Source organism: Heterodontus francisci, chromosome 3, assembly GCF_036365525.1.
Source record: "Heterodontus francisci isolate sHetFra1 chromosome 3, sHetFra1.hap1, whole genome shotgun sequence".
Classification (NCBI taxonomy): domain Eukaryota; kingdom Metazoa; phylum Chordata; class Chondrichthyes; order Heterodontiformes; family Heterodontidae; genus Heterodontus; species Heterodontus francisci.
Genome location: NC_090373.1, coordinates 86,898,764 through 86,917,648, shown reverse-complemented (window position 1 = coordinate 86,917,648; position 18,885 = coordinate 86,898,764). Strand labels below are relative to the sequence as shown.

At 40.5% G+C, this 18,885-nt stretch overlaps 1 protein-coding gene across 1 annotated transcript in view; it reads left to right on the top strand.

Annotated features, from left to right (window-relative positions):
* trim54 (tripartite motif containing 54) overlaps positions 1-18,361 on the top strand; it is a 64,537-nt gene extending 46,176 nt beyond the window's left edge. The window contains exons 7-9 of the mRNA XM_068017892.1: positions 335-459; positions 2,504-2,590; positions 18,241-18,361. Of these exons, the coding sequence (XP_067873993.1) occupies positions 335-459; positions 2,504-2,590; positions 18,241-18,251 (223 nt within the window). The 3' untranslated portion in view covers positions 18,252-18,361. The remainder of the gene's footprint in view (positions 1-334; positions 460-2,503; positions 2,591-18,240) is intronic.
* Positions 18,362-18,885: the final 524 nt, after the last annotated feature.

Sequence of the window (18,885 nt, the reverse complement as noted above, 5' to 3'; positions counted from 1 at the left end):
AAAATTAGTTTAAAGTGGGTTTTCTTACTTTTCCTAACACCAATAACATCAATATCAAATTAACAAATGGAAGCAATTAAATGGTAACCACATTATAACTGAGAAATGCTCTCCTATGTGTGTAAAATTTTAATTGCAACTATCAGTTCAAACTCAATGTTATCATGATATCTCGAGGTGGAAATTACATTTAACAAAATGGAGAAATCCTTTACTTCAGCTCCAGTTAAATCACAGATGTGCCTTGATGTGAAGGTTACTGTTCCAATTGATTTTCAGATTTCAGTGTACATGTCAACCTGTCTAATAATATTTTATTGACTGACCCTTTTAGAATAATTGATACTTCAAAAGCAGCCCAGTTGGAGAGAACAGAACCTGGATATGAAAACATGGATCATTTTGTGGTCAATCTCGGAAGAGCCGAACAGATGCTGCAAAGGATAAATTTCCAGATGGGTATTGAGGAAACACTTTGGATTTAGTCCAGTAGTATTCTTTTGTTTATTAGAACGTAGCTCATTTTCTCTCCTAATTTTACTTAAAATGTAGAGTGAATAAAAAGTTGTCAGACTGTTAGAAAGTGTGAATAGGCTATTTGCCATGTTCAGTGCTGATCTGGAAATTTGAACTCTATAATGAACACCAGTAAAAAGTGAATTCAACAAGTCTGTTTCTTTTTTGCTTTTTAAGGTTATTAATGATAAACTTGAGTTGCATTCCACAACTTTATAATAATATTGCAACTATTTTATTTCATCTCCTGTAATCAACAAATGGGAAAATTTGAAGTATCATCACAAGTGAATGGTACACAAGCATTTTTTTCAGAGAGCACGGTTTCGGCAGCCATTGACCATAATATCACAGTGCAGCAGAAACAAGAAAAGTTACTTGACAGCTCAACTATACATGTACTCTTGTTTCTTCGTTGCCACTAGGCCTCTGCAATTTGCCCTGCAATATAAATAGGCAGATTCTGGGAACCCCAGCATACATCAGAACTGCACTACTAGAAGTGATTATACAATATAAAAAGGGACATTGGGTGTCTATTGGTCAATATTTTTCTGTGTCTTTGTGCAAATGCGGATATAAAGTCATTGATGGCTAGACCATTGTTTATCATCACCAGTCCATGCAGGGGACCATGAAGTAAGAAAAAGAGAATTAATACATTTGATTTTTTAAAAATTATTCATTCATGGGATGTGGCGTCGCTGGCAAAGCCAGTATTTATTGCCCATCCCTAATTGCCCTTGAGAAGGTATTGGAGAGCTGCCTCCTTGAGTGGCTTGCTAGGCCATTTCAGAAGGTAGTTAAGAGTCAAACACATTATTGTGGGTGTGGAGTCACATGTAGGCCAGACCAGGTAAGGAAGGCAGATTTCCTTCCATAAATGACATGAGTGAGCCAGATGGGATTTTATGACAATCTGGTAGTTCCATGGTCACCATTACTGATATGATATTTTTATTTCAGATTTATTTAATTAACTGAATTTAAATTCTCCAGTTACCGAGGTGGAATTTAATTCATTGTGCCAGATCATTAGTCCAGGCCTCTAGATTATTCGTCCCATAACATAACTTGGTCCTCAAGTCTGGTATTCAGAAAGTTTCAATTGGAGGCAAAGTGCTTCCTTCCTATAGAGAAAGATTTGTCAGAGGAGACACCCTATGTCACTCTCACATGCCTCCCAGCCATCAGTTACAGAGCTATTACATTTGCCGAGGGTTGAGACCAGCCATTTATCCATCCTTTTTCTGGGAAATAAGAGGTCCCAGAAAGAACTTCTGATAAATTAAAATAAGTGGAACAATAAATCAATAATCAACCATCTTGCAACTGAAATTGAAACAAAATTAATAACCAGCATTAACAATATTTTAATTCATATTTGGGATCAATGATGCTGATGGCATTTATTGCCCCTACTTAGCTGTCCTGTGAAGGTGTTGGTGGGCTGCCTTCTTGAACTGCTGATGAACCAACTGAGCCAGTTAGCAGATCGATCCTGTGGAAGGGGTGGGGATTGGGAAGCGATCATGGGTTGGCAGTGAGCCACAGAGCTCCTGCTTTGGGTTTTTGTACTAGTATAAGAGGTGGGGTGGGGGGGGGGGGGAACAGGTATGTGGTTGGGTTCCATCAAATATAACACTACCTACATAACTTAAAAGCTCATCAATTTTGTCAAAATTAAAGACATCTGCCAAATTTTCAGTGGCTGTACCACAGTTTGGTTTACTGCAGGAGCATTCAAGTAGATTTACTTTTGAGTGTAATTTTTCAGAATGTTATACCATTGCTTCATAAGTTTCCAACAGATTTGTTTGGCTTCTGTCTGTAAACACTGTACATTAGATACCTTAGCAGCTGGTAATGTCTCGTGACTCAAGTGAACTAATAATTCCCCTGAGTGTCTGACCAGTAAGTTGGTGTTGAGGATTTGCATGCATCAGGTCCGGGTTTCTGATGAGTTGTTCTTGCTTTTATTGTACAGATTGTCAGGGTGAAGAAGACGAAGAAGTAGAGGAAGAAGAGATAGAGGAAGGCGGAGTGGCTGAAGAGGAAGCAGAAATAACTGATGGTGAGCAATCAAAACTAGAAGCTTTTGAGCCTTCCTCTTCATCATCATTATCTTTACCTCATTTCTGATCATCAGACATCAGGTTACTGGGTTCAGATGAAAGTCAGTGTTCTTCAGTTTGATATAAAATGAGGTACTTGATCAAGCTTGCAACCAATTTTGGTTGTAATCATCCAAGAAAGATAAGTGAAATTGTAACATCAAATGATATAAATGTTAGCTGAATATTAGTTCTTGTTTGTTCAACTTTCTGAAACAAAAAGATCAATAGTTGAATTTTAGTTCAAACCACTAAACTTATCGTTTGCTGATGCTAAAAAAAACCTGCCAGAAAAGAAGAATACTGTAATTATGGGCCACTATGGGCCTCAGAGATCAAGAGCTGTAATATATTGAAACCGACTTGTGTGCAACTTTGGTTGGCTGTAGGATTTTCAAATATCTCAATCCTTAACAGTATTTTCTAAGCCGTCCCCTTATACAAAACTGCAGTAGTTCATTCAGACCAATCTATGCACATAACAAGGGTTCCAGTGTACTTTTAAGTTGTTATTTCATCACTGAATACATGAATAATGCACAAGAGCCTATTTTCTTGGTGGAAGAACATCACATAACAATTTTGAAATGAACAGATCTGCAGAATTACAAGTTCTTCTTGCTTCTATGATCTGTACTGTTCGGGATAGTGATCAAACTGAGATCATTTCCCAAAGTTGGGAATGAGTAAAGTCAATTATTGTTGATCCTTTTAAAAAAAGATTGTGTTCGAGATGACCCAACTTAGCATGTTTGTGTGAACTTAAAGCCCTTCGATGGCGTCATTAATGAATTGTCTTACCTGATTATGGTGACGGTTGCCAATCCTACGAATCAGCACATTCATTTACTACAAGTACTAAATTCAGACATCCAACCAGTGGTCATTTTCCATTAATCAATCGTATGTAAATATGCATGAAAACTAATTCTGATCACAAATGATTATGTTCTCATTTGTTGCTCGTAGTAACTGAGCAAACTGGAGTCCAGGCGGAGACTGTGATCACCACACTTCACCCAGCCAAAATGATTTATTCATGTTGAACAATTTTGCAAACATTGTAGTGTTATTTTGCAATGTCTGCATCCCCACAATACCCAAAGAAATCGCTAAACTACATCAACCACCAAAGGATTGCCAAGAAAGATCTGAAAGGCTTGCAAAAACAGAAAGAAACTTGGAGTTCAATGTCCAGAGATTGAACGAACATCATTGAGGTGCTGCACCATCGACTAAAGTCTAACTTGGTCAAAGGATAAGAATGTAAAGTGCAGCAAAATCATTACAGGAGACAGAGTCTTTACCCTCGAATCCTAGATGTCTGGTAAGTTTACATTGCAGTCTGTCCTTTCATGCAATCTTTCAGCATACTAAAAGTAGTGGAAACAAATTGCATATACATAATAATAAACATAGCATGTTCATAAAAAACTGTAAGGTTTAAAATTTACTAACAGAAAATCCTTTGTGCAGTAGTCTTTAGTTGCACCTCGTTTGCTTTTTAAAGTCTCTCCCAAAATTCTATCTGTAACTGACTATTTCTAGTTCCATTGTATGTATATTTTTAAGTAATAACGCTTACATATTGTCTTTTTGTCTTTGCAGGTGAGTTGTCAACTCCATTACATGATACTAGAGAAAGTGGAATATTTCAATTGGCAATGATCAGCGCCAGGTGCAAGATGGCCTTTGGTGAGGACTCATTGCTGTGGTCAATGAACAGTATTCTCATATAAAGGAGAGCCTATAGTCTGCGACCAAGTGACAGGAGGGCTTGACATCAGTTGCCAGATCCTCCCACAGGGTTTACCTAGAATTAGCACAAATACAGGTGAGATTCTGCCCTAGCAGAATGTCAGCTACAAGAGGCAGGTGTTAGTTTTTGATACCCCTCTCCTCAATTTGTGAGACTTATGGACAATACCAATATGTTATCTGGGAACATCACATGCACATTGATATGCTTCACTTGCATAACATGCTGGAGCAAACAGTTAGTAAGTTGGTTAATAAGTCTCATCAATCTGCTTAGAATGCTAGTGCAAAATCAGCAAGCTTTCATCACGCTGCTCGAAAATGTAGTCCTTCTTCACAATGTCATCTAAGACCTTCTCTGTGCTTATTTGGGGCCAATATCCCCTTCACTTGTAGTTAACAGCATCCCCACACCCTGTCCTTTCTGGTGTATTCTTAGATAAATGGGTCCATCAAAAAGCCAGGCACTCAGTCTTCCTTACATAGAGTCATAGAGTAATTTACAGCATTGAAGGAGTGCAATCGGCCCATCAAGTCCATACCAGCTCTCTGCGGAGCAATTCAGTCAGTCTCACTGCCCAGCTCGATCCCTGTAGCCCTGCAAGTTTATTTCACTCAAGTGCCCATGCAATTTCCCTTTGAAATCATTGATTGTCTCCACTTCCACCACCTCCGTGGGCAGCGAGTTCCAGGTCATTACCACTCGCTGCGTAAAAAAGTTCTTCCTCACATTTCCCCCTGCATCTCTGCCCAAAACCGTAAATCTGTGTCCCCTAGTCCTTGTGCCATCAGTTAACGGGAACAGTTTTTCCTTGTCTAACTTATCTAAATCTGTCATAATCTTGTACACCTCTATCAAATCTCCCCTCAATCCCCTTTGTTCCAGGGAGAACAACCCCATATTTTCCATCCTAACCTTGTAATTAAAACCCCTCATCCCTAGAACCATTCTAGCAAATCTTCTCTGCATCCTCTCAAGGATCCTCACATCCTTCCTAAAGTGTGGTGACCAGAACTGGATGCAATACACTATTGGGGCCTAACCAGAGCTTTATAAAGGTTCAGCATAACTTCCCTTCTTTTGTACTCAATGCCTCTATTTATGAAGCCCAAGATCCCATATGCTTTGCTAAATACTCTCTCAGTATATCCTGCTACCTTCAAAGATCAATGCACATGCACCCTCAGGTGCCTCTGTTCCTGCACACTCTTTAGAACTGCGCCATTAAGTCTATATTGCCTCAGCCTATCCCTTCTGCCTAATGCATCACCTCACACTTGCCTGTATTAAATTCCATCTGTCACTTGTCTTGCCCATTCTGCTAGCCTATCTATGTCTTGTTGCAAGTGGTTTGTATCATCCTCACTGTTTGCCACTCCTCCGAGTTTGGTATTATCAGCAAATTTTGAAATTCTACCCTGTGTTCCAAGATCCAAGTCGTTTATATATAGCAAAACAAGCAGTGGTCCTATCACTGATCTTTGGGGAACATCACTGTCTGCCATCCTCCAGTCTGAAAAACAACCAGTTACCACGACTCACTGTTTTCTGTCCTGAAGCCAATTTTTTAACCAATTGGATAATGACCCTTCTATTCCATGAGCCTCAATTATGTTAACCAGCCTTTTATGTGGTACTTTATCAAGCCCATCTGCTATCTCCACCCCGACTTCCTTTAGCAACCTGGGATGCAAGCTATCTGGACCAGGAATCTTATTTACCCTAAGCATAGCCAGCCTCTCCAGTTCATCCTCCCTCTCAATTTTTACTTTATCCATTGCCTCTACTTCCTCTGCTTTTACTTTTATTTTGTCAGATTCATCTTCCTTAGTAAACACCAATACAAAGTACTCATTAAGTATTCTAGCCCTGCCCTGTGTCTCTAACCATATATTACCTTCTTTGTCCCTAGTAAGCCCCACTCCACCTCTTATTAGCCACTTACTATTTACATGTGGGTAGAAGATTTTTGGGTTTTCTTTTATGTTAATTGCATCTATTCTCATTTGCACTCTATTTGCCAGTCTTAATTTCCTCTTCACCTCCCTTCTCAACTTATTGTATTTGGCCGGTTCTCACTTGAAGAATTCACCCGACATGCAATATACATCCGCTTGGCCATGTGAGCCGCATGGAAGATGGCAGGATCCCCAAAGACACATTGTACAGCGAGCTCGCCACTGGTATCAGACCCACCGGCCGTCCATGTCTCCGTTATAAAGACGTCTGCAAACGCGACATGAAATCGTGTGACATTGATCACAAGTCGTGGGAGTCAGTTGCCAGCATTCGCCAGAGCTGGCGGGCAGCCATAAAGACAGGGCTAAATTGTGGCGAGTCGAAGAGACTTAGTAGTTGGCAGGAAAAAAGACAGAGGCGCAAGGGGAGAGCCAACTGTGCAACAGCCCCAACAAACAAATTTCTCTGCAGCACCTGTGGAAGAGCCTGTCACTCCAGAATTGGCCTTTATAGCCACTCCAGGCGCTGCTTCACAAACCACTGACCACCTCCAGGCGCGTATCCATTGTCTCTCGAGATAAGGAGGCCCAAAAGAAGATCTCTATATCCCTCATCATCCAAGGAGCCCTGTTTTTGGTTGCCTTACCTTTCGCCCTTGTTGGAATGTACCTAGCCTGTATTTGAAGCATCTCTTCCCTAAAGATAACACATTGTTCTATTACAGCACTTCCTGTCAGTCTTTGGTTCCATTTTATCCTGGCTAGATCCCTTCTCATCACATTGAAATTAGCCCTCTTCCAATCTAGCCATTCTACCTTCTATCATTCCTTGCTTTTCTGCATTTGGTCAAAATCATATGATACAATAATCACTCTTACCCAGGCGCTTCCTCACAGACACTTGCTCCACTTGGTCCACCTCATTTCCCAGCACCAGATCCAGCAATGCCTCCTTTCCAGTTGGGCTGAGAGCATACTGATCAAGGAAGTTCTTCTGAACAAATTTCAGAGATTCCTCCCCCTCCTTTTCCTTTCACTCTAATATGATCCCAATCGATATTTGGATAATTAAAGTCCCCCAATATCACCACTCTATAGTTCTTGCACATCTCTGTGATTTTCCTGGAGATATTAGTCAAATATAGAACAGATAGACTTTTCAACTGTGCACCTCAGAGCTACACCAAATAGCAGCAGGAAGCTAGCACCGGATGACTCCAGTAAGTCTACTGTGCATGCTATCTATGAAGTGGTCCCTAGTAAGTACATGGAGCCTGTATTAAAGAATAAACATCACTGTTCACTGACACCTAACCTAACATTCATCTACCTGGCACCTCATACAGGTATAGTAGGGGTAATTCTAACTTACCCACCTGATAGACTAATATGCCATATGTTGAATCTGTATCAATTATGTATTTTGACCTATAGAATACCCCTAATAGCATGATCATACTCTTTTTGCTTCTTTACTCTAACCAAATGGATTCAGTCCTTGCCCCCTCAAGGACATTCCCTCTTTCCAACACTACAATGTCTTCCCTAATTAGGACTGCCACCTCCCTTTTTTCCTTTTCTATCTTTTCTGAGCACTTTATATCCTTGTATATTAAGCACCCAGTCCTCACCATTTTTAAGCCACGTTTGTTATTGCCACTACATCATATTCCCATACTGCTGTTTGTGCTTGTAGTCCACCAACCTTATTCATCACACTTTGTGCGTTTACATACATGCATTGTTATCCTGTATTTGCATTCCTCATAACCCTTCTCAGTCCACTCCCATCTAATATGGGACTACTTCCTTCTCTAGTACTGTCCAACTCTCTCACATTATGCACCTTATTCCCCTTTTCTACTTCTATATGCTGCTGCCCATCCCCCGCCAATTTAGTTTAAACCCTCCCCAACCATACTGGTGAACCTTTGAAAAATACCAAGAGAAATCAGGATTGAATTAATGTTTAACCATGTAAATGTAACCTACAGGATATTTTTTGCACTGAAAAAAGTTACGGCATAGATTGCACTGAGGTATAAGTGAAGTTTTTGTACATATTGCTTGTTCATTTTGAACAAAGCATTTGATTGTCATGAAGGTTAACTACCATGAAACATTTATAGAATAATAGCTGTTATGTTTTCTACTGATTACAATAAAGATGTTTATTCCTCTCAATTATGTTTCCAGTGTGCTCTTTTCAGCGTTCAAACCAATCTTTGAAACATGGTTAGACTCTTCAACATGGCTGTTCCTCCTGGAATAAAACTGCTTCTTGAATGTTCAGTCCAATTTAGTGCTGCTTTCTTCTCATGGCTCTGATGATAATATAATGTTCATGTATGGCTACCAGTTGCGAAATTGCACTTTTTGCCTCCAAGTAAATGTTACACCTACATCTTTTCAATAGAATGTAAGGAAAGACTCACATTCATGTAACATTCTCAACAGGTCTCAGAAGCATCTTAACATGCTTTGTAAACAATTGCTTTGAAATTAATTGACTATTTTGAAAATGCATCCATTTCTTCAATGGTCCAGATGAAGCAGGATGCTGGATTCCTGGAGCTTCAGCTGCGATGCAAGAGTATGTATTTTCCCTGATAATGTTGGTGAACTTCAGTTACGAGGGGTCACAAGTTTAAGGTGAGGGGCGGGAGGTTTAAGGGGGATTAGAGGAAGAACTTTTTTACCCAGAGGGTGGTGACGGTCTGGAATACCCTGCCTGGGAGGGTGGTAGAGGCAGGTTGCCTCATATCCTTTAAAAAGTACCTGGATGAGCACTTGGCACATCATAACATTCAAGGCTATGGGCCAAGTGCTGGCAAATGGGATTAGGTAGACAGGTCAGGTGTTTTAATGCATCGGTGCAGACTCGATGGGCTGAAGGGCCTCTTCTGCACTGTATTATTCTGTGATTCTGTGAACTTGAAGAGTTTCATTTTCTAATCTCTGTTGCTGCAGAGATAAGTGTGGGTCTCTGATCCTCTGTTCCTCGCCTATCTCCAGCTAGTGATTAGGAGTGAGAATGCTGGCTGATATTTTTTTTATTGTTCCCTTACCTCAGTGGTGTAGAGGCCAATTGCAGCACCAGAAGTGGAGACTGAATAATTTAGCACAAACTGGGAATTGAACCTAGAAACTACCAATCTTAATGGTTTTGAACTAAACTGGCTGATGTCTCTACCTGGATTAACAATTTGAAGGTTTCCATGGTGAGAGCAGTGGCATTGAATAAGATGATTTTGCAGTCTGAAAAGACCAGTTGTTTCCTTGAAAACATCTTTCTAAATCATGGGGTGTTACTAACAACAGCAATAAAGTCATCCGTAATCCAGGCTATCCTACCATTCAAGTGAAAGAGAGTGATGTGTAAAGCAGGGAGGCATGAAGTGAATGTGCTGATTTGTTATTCTGTAAAATTTAATTATTCCTGAAGTTGAATCTTAAAATTGATTCTTTCCTCTAACATTGGGGATATGATTACATACTTTTCTGCCTGTAGTTGAATGCACCATACAATATGCAGATAACTCTCATTCAGTGTACCTGTAAATAGCAGCAAGAAAAACTATTCCCATCAGACCACCAGGAATTGTGTTTCTTGTTAATTTATAAAAGCATTGTTATCTTGGTTCCAGCAATTGACAGTAGAGTTTTGTTCACAGTAGATGTATAAATCTAGTGACTGTGTGGACAGATGTTATCATTCTGTTTTTAAAGGAGTCGCTCAATAATTCTTCATGACTCAAATTGGCCAGATTTGGCAATTGTGAATGAAGCCATAGTTGATTTTAACACTTCCAATTCAGGCTTCAGTTCACCATTTATCTTTAGTAGATGATAGAGTGGTGCCAATCTATAATTTAAAGAAACAAAACTCATGCATGTTGTTAAGATAGCAAGAAATAAAACAAGATAGGGCACAGAGCATCATAAGAGCATAAGAAATAGGAGCAAGAGGAGGCCATATGGTCCCTCGAGCATGCTCTGCCATTCAATAAGATCATGGTTGATATTCAACCTCAACTCCTTTCCCGCCTGATCCTCATTTTCCTTTATTTCCTTAGATTCCAAGAATCTATTGATCTTAGTCTTGAATATACTCAATGACTGAGCTTCCACGGCCCAAAGATTCACAACCTTCTGAGTGAAGAAATTTTTCCCCATCTCAGACCCAAATGGCTGACTCCTTACCCTGAGACTATGCCCCCTAGCTTTATACTCTCCAGCCAGGGGAAACAGCCTTTCTGCATCTACCCTGTCAAGTCCCTTCAGAATGTTATGTTTCAATGACAATCACCTCTCATCTAAACTCCAGTGAGTATACGCCTATTCAACTCAATCTCCCCTCATAGGACAATCCTTTTATCCCAGGAATCAATTCTTCCTTAGATAAATGTTCAAAATTGTACACAGTACTCCAGGTGTGGTCTCATCAAAGCCCTGCAGCAACACTTCCTTACTCTTGTACTCCAACCCCCTTGTAATAAAGGCCAAAATACCATTTGGCATCCTTATTGTTTGCTGTACATGCATGCTAAATTTCTATGTTTAGTGTACACCCAAATCCCTACGAACACCAGCATTTAAGGGGAGGTGATGGTGTAGTGGTAATGTCACTGGACTAGTAACCCAGGGACCCAGGCTACTGCACTGGGGACATGGGTTCAAATCCCACCATGACAGATGGTGAAATTTGAATTCAATTAATCAGGGAATTTAAAAAAAAAGCTAGTCTAACAGTGACCATGAAACCATTGTCAATTGTTGTAAAATCCCATCTGGCTCACTATTGTGAAATCACTGAAGGAAATCTGCCGTCCTTACCTGGTCTGGCCTATATGTGACTCCAGACCCACAGCAATGTGGTTGACTCTTACCACCAACCTCATTAACCCTTACCTTGTGCAGCAACCTTTCATGTGGCACCTAATTGAATGCTGTTTGAAAATTCAAATGTGTGCCTTCTCCTTTATCTACCCTGCTGGTTAAATCCTCAAATCCTTGCCATTAGTATGTCAAGAAAAATACTGTGGGGTATATTTTGCCTCTGGCCACTAACATGAATTATGATTTGCTGTTTTATATTCTACAATTTCTTACTAACAATTCAAGAAAAATAATGGACCAGAATTTGCTGGAGCAGGGTATCACGGCATGCCCAGTAAGACATTTTCTTGCATCCTTCAGCTTAAAAACATTTTGCCATGAAAGTTGCTGGAAATTCAAATCAGTAAAGTAATAGTATCAGGGATCTTGGTGAAAAATGGGCCAACAGTGTATGTCTTAATCCAATGAGATTTAATGATTGAGAAATGAACAGAGGAAGGACTGAGGAGGAAGGACTGAGAAGGAAGGTGACTTAGAGTTAAATCAGGTACAGAAAGAAAAGGAGAGAAAGGATTAAGAGAGGGAGAGAAAAAAAGACAGAAGGAAAAGTAATTTTTTTAAGTTTTACGCTTTTAAAATCTCTAATAACAATTCACTACCTGAAAGAATGAGATTTCATACTTTTAATTGCTCACTTTCTGGGCAAGAAAGGTTTATTGGCACTCATTAACAATTATCACATTGTTAAAGGGTGCTTGCACTATTAATTACTAGACTGATCTTTCTGTGCTGTTTTATTCGATCATGGGATGTGGGTATCGCTGGTAAGGCCAGCATGTACTGCCTAGCCCTAATTGCCCTTGAGAAGTGGTCAGAAGTCACATTCTTGAACAGCTGCAGTCCATGTTGTGAAGGTACTCCCATAGTGCTGTTAGGGAGGGAATTTCAGGATTTTGACCTAGCCATAGTGAAGGAATTGCGATATATTTCCAGGTCAGAATGTTGTGTGACTTGGGGGGGAACTTGCAGGTGGTGGTGTTCCCATGCATCTGCTGCCCTTGTTCTTCTGGGTGGTTGAAGTCGCAGGTGCTGTCAAAGGAAACTTGGTGAGTTGTTGCACTGCATCTTGTAGTTCGTGCACACTGCATCGGTAGTGGAGAGAGGGGATGTTTAAGATGGTGGATTGGGTGCAAATCAAGCGGACTGCTTTGTACTGGAGGGTGTCAAACCTCTTGAGTATTGTTGGAGCTGCATGTATTCAGGCAAGTGGAGAGTATTCCATCAGACGCTTGATTTGTGGCTTGAAGATGGTGGACAGGCTTTAGGAAGTCTGGAGGTGAGTTACTTACCCCAAAATTCCCAACCTCTGACCTGCTCCAAGTAGCCACAGTTTCTAAATGGCTGATCCAGTTAAGTTTCTGTCAATGGTCACCCCCAGGATGTTGATGCTGGGGGATTCAGCAATAGTAATGTCGTTAAATGTCAGGGGAGATGGTGCGATTCTCTCTTGTTGGAGATGGTCATTGCCTGCCACTTGTGTTTTTTTTTTATTCATTCATGGGATGTGGGCGTCACTGGCCAGGCCAGCATTTATTGCCCATCCCTAATTTCCCTTGAGAAGGTGGTGGTGAGCTGCCTTCTTGAACCGCTGCAGTCCATGTGGGGTAGGTACACCCACAGTGCTGTTAGGAAGGGAGTTCCAGGATTTTGACCCAGCGACAGTGAAGGAACGGCGATATAGTTCCAAGTCAGGATGGTGTGTGACTTGGAGGGGAACTTGCAGGTGGTGATGTTCCCATGTATGTGCTGCCCTTGTCCTTCTAGTTGGTAGAGGTCGTGGGTTTGGAAGGTGCTGTCTAAGGAGCCTTGGTGCGTTGCTGCAGTGCATCTTGTAGATGGTACACACTGCTGCCACTGTGTGTCGGTGGTAGAGGGAGTGAATGTTTGTGGATGGGGTGCCAATCACGCGGGCTGCTTTGTCCTGGATGGTGTCGAGCTTCTTGAGTGTTGTTGGAGCTGCACCCATCCAGGCAAGTGGAGAGTATTCCATCACACTCCTGACTTGTGCCTTGTAGATGGTGGACAGGCTTTGGGGAGTCAGGGGGTGAGTTACTCGCCTCAGGATTCCTAGCCTTTGACCTGCTCTTGTAGCCACGGTATTTATATGGCTACTCCAGTTCAGTTTCTGGTCAATGGTAACCTCCAGGATGTTGATAGTGGGGGATTCAGTGTGGTGCAAATATTACAGTTTATTGGACAGTGAATGTACAAATGCAACAATTCATGAAACTCACAGGGCGGTTAAGCGTGTCGTACTATTTTTGCAAAGCTAACAGAGGAACGGTGCAATTACCAACTTGTGGTGAATCATAATTCATAGGGTATCTTTTCTTTTCCACATGTTGCTGAATGATTTGGACATTATTAATGGTGTGCATCATTCATGCTTTTTTTAAGCAAATTTCAACCCAATATGTTACATTAATAAAAGCAACTTCTAAATACATACTTTGGTGTGTGATCTAAGCTATGTGCATACATATTTTCCACTCTTGATTTGGTTTCTCCAACTACGAGCACTACTGATTTACGTCTGGATTTTTAAAATTTCCTGCAGGAATTAAAGCATATACCTAACGGTACAACACCCTGGTATTAAATCTATCATGGCAAGTATAATGCAAAACATTTTATCGTGTACCTTTTTTGTACCAACCAATCAGTAACCTCATAATTGTATATCCAAAGCAGGCTGTGGATATACAATCGAATGATAGAAGATGGAATTAGTGTGCAAGAAAAACAGACAGAGCTTAAGTATGCTGGAAATTATCCCGTGTGTTAAGTATGAACTGATTCTTGATGTTAGAAAAACCAATGTTTGCTTCAAGCATCAAGGTACTAAATAGCTTGCAAGTTGAAGTTGCTTTAGTATGTTTACACTTTAGTTAATGGTGTCAGTGAGGAATGATTAGTTAGACCAATTCTGCTTTTGCTGGTCTTAAGGATGTAGTGATGAGGTTATGTCAAAGATGGAGTGAGATAAAGAACATGTTTGTTTGTTGAATTTGTTCCAGAGTAAGTTTCATGTGAATTGTCATACTTGGAAAATCTCATGATTTTCTGTTTTAGTTCTGTATAATCAACAGCCTATCTGATGAGCCATGTCTATTGTTTGGCGATTTATTGCAGAGACACACAATACACTTGCAGTGAAATTAGTATCTTTATTGCAACAGTACTTCTTTAAATACCCATCCCATACCATTCCATCCTTCCCATGCCATCCCTCTCATGCCATACCCATCTCATTCCTTTCATCCCTCTCATATCATCCCCATCCCATTCACCATCCCATCCCTTCTTTCTATGTCATTCCCGTGCCCTATCCCATTCCATCACCATTCCCCATTCCATACCTCCCATGCATTCCCCCTCTCCCATGCCATCCCCACCTCTCATGACCGCTCTCCCCAATGCTGTCCACCCCCACCATGCCCTCCCATGCCGGTCCACCCATTCCCACCCACCCCCCCCCCCAAAATCCTTCCAGCCAGGGTAATCTTGTTTTTGGGTTGTTGTGCTTTCCTGACCTTCCCACCCACAAAACATTTGCAGTAAAATTAATACCTTTATTGCAACTGTCCTTCTTTAAATCCCCATCCCATGGCATTTAATCATTTCCATGCCATCCCTCTCATGCCATTCCTTTCTTTCCTCTCAGATAATCCCCATCCCATCCCCTATCCCCTGTTCCATCCCATCCCCCATTGCATACCTCCCATGCATTCCCCCACCTCCTATGCTGTTCCCCCCCACACCCTACCATGCCATTCCCCCATAACATCTCTCATGCTGTCCCCCTCCCCACCTCCCCACCTCCCCAATCTCTCCAGCCAGGGTAACTTTGTTGTTGGGCTCCCCTCACTTTCCAATGTTCTTTTTCTCCCCACTCAAACACCTTCGCCAGCAGCCATTGGCAGTTGCATGTATCTCACACGCTCCAGTTGACACCACATCAGAGCAGCTAGGCCTCAAAGCAGCAACCACTAACTAAAGCTCACAGAAAAGTAAGGCTCTTTTTTGAGGGGCGGTGTCAAAGAGCATATGGACAGACACAGCTTCAAGCCCTGCTCCTCACACTTCTGATCGCTCATTCAACATTCATCAGAAGTTGTTGAAATCTCTCCCATCTGTCAGGGAGAGGGTGTGGCGGGATAGGAAAGAGGGCAAGCAGATGAGAAAATCAGATGGGAGAGTTTGTTCCTTAGTTTTGCAGTAAATGTTACAATATCTATTTAGCCAACTGTCATCCCACAGGTGCAAAATTCACTGGATCAACATCCGACCAATCAAAACAGTCTGGACAGACAAAAACTGTATATTATTATTATAGATACTTTAGATACTTATGTGGTATATAATCAGCAGCCCACTGTTACAAAATTTACAGCATGTCAGGTGGTTTGTCACCTTAATAGTCACAGCTTCAGCCAGAGTAATTTGTCACAACAATTTATGGTATTTTACTTGACTCTAGTATGTTCTGTTTTATGAGAACCCAGTTTGCAGGCTGAGAACAGGTTTGCAACTAGTGATATAGCCTTAATTGCAGCTGAAAATAGGTGTTATCCAATGACAATGAAAAACATTTTCTTTGTATTTTTCAACATTTAAAATTTCATAATTATGTGCATAAATGCCTAATTTTAGGGATCACCCAGCTTGCAATGGATTAAGCAGTTATTAAACAAAATTAGAGCTCATGGGATTGGGTGTAAAATATTAGCATTGATTGGTTAGCACCGCAGCCTCACATCTCCAGTGACCCGGGTTCGATTCTGGGTACTGCCTGTGTGGAGTTTGCAAGTTCTCCCTGTGACTGTGTGGGTTTCCGGGTGCTCCGGTTTCCTCCCACAGCCAAAGACTTGCAGGTTGATAGGTAAATTGGCCATTGGAAATTGCCCGTAGTATAGGTAGGTGGTAGGAGAATGGTGGGGATGTGGTAGGGAATATGGGATTAATGTAGGATTAGTATAAATGGGTGGCTGTTGGTCGGCACAGACTCGGTGGGCCGAAGGGCCTGTTTCAGTGCTGTATCTCTAAATAAAATAAAATAAAATAAACATCAAACAATATCAGATCAAGTATTAAATGGGTCATTTGTGGCACAGTATCACTTCACATTGCCATCATTTCCACTGTGAAGTGGACCAGACAGGCAGTTCTGTTTCCCACACTCTCTTTAATGAGACTCAGAAAGTAGTGTTAATTCCTTTATCAACACTTTTATACTAGACCGGCATTTATGAGCTGGCATCCAACACTTAAGTATTAAATTTGGCTCCTTTCTCCTGTACCAGAATCATAAACCTCTGAGATGAAAGTGGTTTATAATATTTTTGTTGATCATTTGGGTGGCACAGTGGCGCAGTGGTTAGCACCGCAGCCTCACAGCTCCAGCGACCCAGGTTCAATTCTGGGTACTGCCTGTGTGGAGTTTGCAAGTTCTGCCTGTGTCTGTGTGGGTTTTCTCTGGGTGCTCCGGTTTCCTCCCACAAGCCAAAAGACTTGCAGGTTGGTAGGTACATTGGCCATTATAAATTGCCCCTAGTATAGGTAGCTGGTCGGGAAATATAGGGACAGTTGGTGATGTGGTAGGAATGTAGGATTAGTATAAATGGGTGGTTGATGGTCGGCACAGACTCGGTGGGCCGAAGGGCCTGTTTCAGTGCTGTATCTCTAAAACTAAAACTAAATTTGTCCTCTTCTCTGCCAATGCTAATTTCTCTTAATTGTTCTTTAACTTGGAGTTCAGGGTTATTCAGATATTGGATTTCTCCTTAGTGGCCATGAATGAAAATGCTGACAAGAGGCACACTTCTGCCTGGTGAACTCAATCCCACTCCTTACCCCTCACGAAGAAATGTCCTGTTATTGTGCAATTCCACATACAGTGGCATGTCTGAGAAGCTGACCGAACCTGGCCACTAACAGATTGTAATCCTTAATTTGTCTCATTGTTGTTCACAAAATGGCTACATTAATGTATCCGCACTTCAAAGTGATTTATTTCCTATGCTTTTGATATTTAGAAATCTGTTAAGGTAGTACATAAATGCAGGTCCTCATTCTTCCCTCATGTCCTTCCTCTCTTTTCCTTCCAAAATTGAAGTTTGAAAGTTAAGTATGGATTTCCATTTTGGCAATCCAGTCTTTTAGCTACCTACTCTTTCATACCTCATTCATAGTCTATCCTTTTCTTGGTCCTAGTTGGTGGTCATCAGTTATCTGTCTACTCATTAGCTAGTCAGACACACATACACTTTTCGAGGCTGTGTATTTTAATGAATTGTGCAGAAGAGGAGTGTTGCTGTTCACAACATTGCACTTTCATTTTGGATAGTTGGTTGAAGCTTTTGGATATATAACTTGAACCTAGACAAGGTGTATATTATGCCACCTAAAGTTGCAAAGTCTGAGTCTTACAGCTACCATTGGTCCCCTGCTTATGTCAAACTGATACTGTGTTGTGTTCAAAAGCCACAGACCCTCTTAGCAAGACATGTTTGAATCAGTAGCATTTTAGACAAAAAATTATTGTTTATCCAATCCTAATTTATATTACAGGCCTATTTTAAGATAGTAATGCAGAAGTTTCATGCAAACAGTAAAGTAAGAAAGTATATCTCACAAGTTAAGATTGAAATAACATCTTTCTCTAGTCATTCAATAAGGAACTAACTTTTCAGGTGCTTTATTTCACATTTTATAGTTCTCAATAAAATCCAGGGATCATTATTTCAGCTGTGTCGAATTACTTTCTTTTCATCATAAAAATTATATCTACATTGCAATGAGCTTTTTCATACGGATCTTAATGCACAGCTCTATTGTTGTATTATTTGATAAATTTATAGCACGTGCCCCAGTTATGATCTAAACAAAATGACTCCTTAAATTATTTTTAGCAAGGAAAAGATTTGACGATGCTACTGGACTTGTAACCACAAGTATCGATAATAGATATGTCATCTTCTATTCTTTCCCACAGGTCAATACTGAAGTCACATGAAGAAAAAGAGAACAGACCTCATGAAGCAGCCTACTAATTTATGTTGGGAAATGATTTATTCACAAATGATTTATTGATTAGGTACTAAATGAAGATTGAAATTTATACAAGCTTGCAATATTCTCACTTATTCACCTTTTTGTTTGCCGATCATAGCTGTGTGAAGATATTAACACAATGTTGTAGCTTCTCAATTAGACCAAATACTTTTGTATGTTTTCTGTGGTGTAATTAAATGTTAATTACTGCTGTAAACACTAGGGTAATGTTGGTGTGACACTATTGCAACACTGGGCCTTCCTAATTGAAAAAACGATTGTGTACTGATGCATTGTTTGGAAGAACCTTTCTGGGATTATTGTGATATTTTTGCATAGTTTAGTTAGTTTAGAATTTTCAGACAGCTGTATTATGGCTGTATACTGTTATTTCCCCATTATTATAATTTGTTTAGTTTGTTATAATTTTATTCAAGACATGACTATGTAAAATAAAGTACAAATGCACAGTGGGATAATTGAGTTCTATCCCATTTGGTCAAGAGTCAAAAATATTCCATTGATAGTTTTGGAACCATAGACAATGTTCTATATGACATGATAGAAGGATGGAAATAGAGAGATA